The following is a 5040-nucleotide window of genomic DNA, read 5'->3' on the forward strand; positions in this document are numbered from 1 at the left end:
TTAATTTAAAGATTAATTCCAAAAATATTTCTTTAAGATCTGACAATAAAGTTGCAATACAAGCTAAAAAAATAATCCAAAGCTAAAAAGGGTTAATATGGTTGACTGTTAAGCTGTTGCCGTAAAAAACATACGAAAAATATAATTATAATGGAATAATTAGAAATACAAATCAAACATAAAAAAGGCAAATTCAGTAATATATATTTTTAACATCGTAAAAATGTGATATCAATAATTATTATAAGCCTGAAAATGACTTAGTAAATTTAAGCACATAATATTCACAAGATAAGACAATTTTATAATATCTATAGGCCTAAATCTAAAATGGAAATTTCATTGACTTTGATTTTTTTTTTAATTCCGTTACAGCGGAATGAGTTATTTATATAAAAATAATAATCTCAAGAACATGCGTCTCAATAAATCTGTTATCAAACAATTTAAAAAAAATGTTAATAAAGAAAAATTGATTTTGAATTCTTTCTTAGATTTATTTACAAATAAATTCAGTTTACAACACAATATAGCTACATAGAATTACATATATTTGATATTTTTTTATTATTATAAACAGACTATTTTTCAGAGCTTTTTTGTGTTTCTTGTATGAAAAGGAAGCAAAAAAAATGTCCAGTTGAGCTTCCGATACAAAAAAGAAATGAAAAAAATAATTATCACAGATTTCAAAACAGAAAAAAACAAACAAACAAAAAAACAGGTAAAATCATTATTTTTTTAAACAAATATTTACAAATATTACCTGTACAGAAATATCTCCTTTTTTCTTGTTTTCTCTGTCTCAACAGTCTTTACATGGCTACAGAGTCCAGTGTTTTATTGATTTGTCTCAATGTCTCTATATATAAAAATAAGAGTTTTTTTTCTTTTGCTTTCAAAGTCATTGTGAATGCTGCTGATGGTAAAACATGTCCAGAAATATCTCCTTTTTTCTTGTTTCCTCTGTATTCAACAGTCTCTTACATGGAGTCCAGTGTTTCTATTGATTTGTGCTCTTCACACTGTCACACAATGTCTCTATATATAAAAAAATAAGAGTCTTTTTTCTTTTTTCTTTCAAAGTCATTGTGAAGGCCATTTGGCTGAAGGTAAAACATGTCCAGAGAGCATATTAGACGGCACGCCGAGCATGGGAGCGATAGCTGCGGAGCTCCGCGACAAGGAGAGCGACTGCTGCGCGCTCAGCAAGGCCGACTGAACGGTCACCGGAGGCCGCAGGAAAGCACCGGGTGACACCGATGACGCGCTGGACACTCCAATGATGTTCTCTATGCTGAACGACGGTCTGTTGTTCGACGGCGGCTCCGACTTAATCATGGACGCGGTGCTCAAGCTGTTGAGCTGCATCTGGAGACTCGGGCTGAGCTGCGAGTTGAAGGCTTTCCGGTTGAGCTCCGCGGAGGAGAGGAGTGGGACACCGGGTGGTAGCATATGACCAACCGGGGGGATATACGGGTACTGGAGCGCCGCTGGGTGCGCGTACGCTGGGTGGATGCCGTAGTGTCTCCCGTAAGGCCCACCGAGGCTGTACGCACCGAAACTCTGCATCATAAGCGCAGTTTGGTCCCTCAACATGTCCGGTTGAACCCTCTTGAAGCGTTTCCTCCTCCGCAGGAAGCTGCCGTTGTCGAACATGTCCTCGGACGCCGGGTCTAACGTCCAGTAGTTGCCCTTACCGGGGTTACCAGGCTCCCGCGGGATCTTCACAAAGCAGTCGTTGAGAGACAAGTTGTGCCGGATGGAGTTCTGCCACGCCGGGAACTTCTCCCGGTAGTACGGGAAGCGGCTGCTGATGAACTCGCAGATGCCGCTGAGGGTGAGCTTCTTCTGCGGGCTCTGGAGGATGGACATGGTGATGAGGGCGATGTAGGAGTACGGCGGCTTTACGAGGCTGTTTTTCGGCTTCTGGAGACCACCTCCAGCTGCTCCACTTCCACTCTCTTGACCCTCTTCTCCTCCTTTCCCGGTGTCTCCCTCCTCGCAGCTCGGACTACCTCCTACCTCCTCCTTCTCCACCTCGATGTCATCCTCCACCTCCTCGTCCTCCTCCACCTCCTCTTCGTCTCCCCGGAGAAGGATGCGTTCCACCGGGCTGTCGCAGTCGCTGTCCAGCCTCTCCATGGTGCTCTCCTCCATCTCGTCTCCTTCACCCACCACGTCGATGTCCACGTCCTCCGCTGTGAGCACAGTTTGGCCGGCGGACATGTCGCTGGCTCTGTCGCTGCCTCCAGACAGGGTCATCTCACTTTTCACTTAATATACTTTTTTTTCTTTTTTTTAAAGTCTACTGGAGCCAAAAAAAGCGTTGGGTGTATAGGTGAGCACCAGCGCAGTCAGTCAGTCAGTGCGCACACACCGCTTGGACTTCTTCTGGTCGCTCCTGTCAAAGAGTCTCCAAAAAAACAACTAAATGCCGGTAAAGCAAGCCGGTCAAGCCAAAGAAACTTCAACTTCTTCTACAAATATGTCTCCACTCGGTAAGTGAGCAGCAGGCCTGCGTAAAAGTGTTAAAGTCTTGCCTCTCGAAGTTGTTTTGGAGATGTGGAGACTTCTTGTGCGCTCCAGACGTCCACTGCTCTGCGCGTATATTTCCTACAGGAGTGATATTTGGAGAGCCAAGTCGAGATGACACATGCTGCTTTTTAAAGAGGCCGGAGCTTTTTAAAAAAGGGACTGTCTGATAGATTACTTTTCCCCCAGTATAAGATATACTATCAGTGCAGGACACGTGGTTTGGTGACGACAGACAGACGCCCACCTCTCCTCTTCTCTTCTCCTCCCTTCTCTTCCTTTTCCTCCTCTCCTCTCTCTGTTAAACCATGCAAACTGGAGTTGTTTCATGGATTTGTCAACAATGGGACATCAGCAATGCTGCTTTCCGCTGATTTCTTGTGTTTCGTCCGTCATAGACCATTTAACGGTGGCAGAGGAAGGAGGAGGAGGAGGAGGAGGAAGAGGAGGAGAGAGAAAATTGGCCTGCGTGATTGAAAGATCTGATGCGCATTAACTGCGTAAAAACAACCCAAAACCTTTAACTTACAAACTCCGTTGAAAAGCTGCAGAATGAAAACGACGACAGCTAAGTTCACTAAACTCCTTTCACTTATTTTAGTTTTAAATTGTGAAATTGTGCATGCATGGATTTTTTTTCTGCACTTTATATTCGTGTTGGATTCGACGACAGCTAAGTTCACTGAATCCTCCTTTAACTTATTTTTTTGGCCCTATATGTTGTTTTGAAATTGTGAAATTGTGCATGCATTGTTTTTTTTCTGCACTTTATATTTTCGTATTGGATAGTAAAAGGATTAAAGATTTTCACTTTGTTTATTTGGTGCATGCCTTGATATTTCCAGTTTTTTGCCCCTATATGTTGTTTTAAATTGTGAAATTGTGCATGCATTGTTTTTTTCTGCACTTTATATTTTCGTGTTGGATACTCTGTCAGCACGTAAGGATTAAAGATTTTTCACTTTGTTTATTTTAGTGCATGCCTTGATATTTCCAGTTTTTTGCACCTATATGTTGTTTTAAATTGTGAAATTGTGCATGCATGGATTTTTTTCTGCACTTTATTTTTGGATACTTTGTCAGTAAAAGGATTAAAGATTTTCACTTTGTTTATTTTGGTGCATGCCTTTGATATTTCCAGTATTTTTTGCAGCCCCGCCGTGTAAATTCAAGCTGCTGAATGCAAAGCATGAATTGAAGTCTATTTATTCCTGCAGGATTAGCTGAAGGTGGGAAGAATATTGAGCAGCAGCAGTCAGCGGTCGGTCGGACAGCAGCACCGGGCGACAATGAACTGAGAGAATAAAGAGTTTCCTTTAACAGTTTGGATGATGAGGTGCTAACGACCCAGTCAGTGCGTGATTTTACATATGAAAAAAATAGGAAATGCGGTCAGCGGGTGAATGCAAAGAGAGAGTTTATTCACAAGCATGAAGGTGAGCGGTGTAGGAGGCTGGGAGAGGAGAGGAAGAGGAGGAGGATGAAGGTTTCCTCCGCTGCGTGGGAAGAAAAGAAGAGTTCGTATATAAACGGGTGAAGAAATGTGCAGTAAATTACCAATAAAGGAATTTAAACTGCATATAGATTCCGATGTGCCACAAGCGATTGATTTTATCGGTTTAGCAGGTTAATGAAAATATCTATAATAAACACCAGTCAGGTATTCGTGACAAAGCTTTATTAGAATAAATTCAAACATATAAATAAACTACAAATTTACTTTAAGCTAATTTCTCTCTCAATTTCTGACAAACAATGAGGCAGAATACATTTTAATTTATTAAGTTTTAATATTATTATTAATATTATTATAACTATTGTTACATTTCAATACGTGTCACCTATTAATAACATAATTACCATTAATTACATGACGAAAACATTATTTATCTAAACAAAAAAAAACGCATTTTCATGAATTTATTTAATTTGTTTCTAAAAATCAACCATCAGTGTTATTTTTGTATCTTGTATATATATATATATATGGAGTGAACTTGATCCTTTAATAGCCTTCAGCAGCGCACAGAGGTCCTTTACCTCCGACACCACCACCTCTCTGCTCTCTGGATGAATCCGACGCTATCATTAATAACGCGCGTCTGGGTCAAAGGAAGGAAACATGTCTTCAGATTAGACTCACCTCTTGTTAATCTCTGGTGACCCGTGTGATCTGGAGGTTCGTCAATACGGACTACTTAAACAGATGAAACCACATCAACTTGTATCCTGCTTATCCGCAGGGCGCGTGTCTCTTTTAAGGAAGGTGTTTCAGGCCCATAAATAAGATAAATTAACTTTTGTATAAGGTTGTTTGTTTGGGAGGTTTTTGCTCAAATCGAAAACTTTTTTTTTTTACTCCTGTGCACTGCTGATTTGACACATTTTGTGCATTTCTTTCAGAAGTCCATTGAACTCTTTCTATTTAGTGACCTTAAATAGCCCAAAACCTCCTTTTTGGTGCCTTTTACGCAGCAGTTATTATAGCTTCAAAATAAAAGCACT

The 5040-nt window shown here is 40.4% G+C and overlaps 1 protein-coding gene across 1 annotated transcript; it reads right to left on the minus strand.

Annotated features, from left to right (window-relative positions):
• Positions 1–483: 483 nt before the first annotated feature.
• On the minus strand, positions 484–2899 carry foxd3 (forkhead box D3). Its single transcript, XM_074634921.1, has one exon. The coding sequence runs from the start codon at positions 2263–2265 to the stop codon at positions 1087–1089; it is 1179 nt and encodes a 392-aa protein (XP_074491022.1). The 5' UTR covers positions 2266–2899; the 3' UTR covers positions 484–1086.
• Positions 2900–5040: the final 2141 nt, after the last annotated feature.

The sequence above is a fragment of the Sebastes fasciatus genome, chromosome 5 (assembly GCF_043250625.1).
Source record: "Sebastes fasciatus isolate fSebFas1 chromosome 5, fSebFas1.pri, whole genome shotgun sequence".
Taxonomy (NCBI): domain Eukaryota; kingdom Metazoa; phylum Chordata; class Actinopteri; order Perciformes; family Sebastidae; genus Sebastes; species Sebastes fasciatus.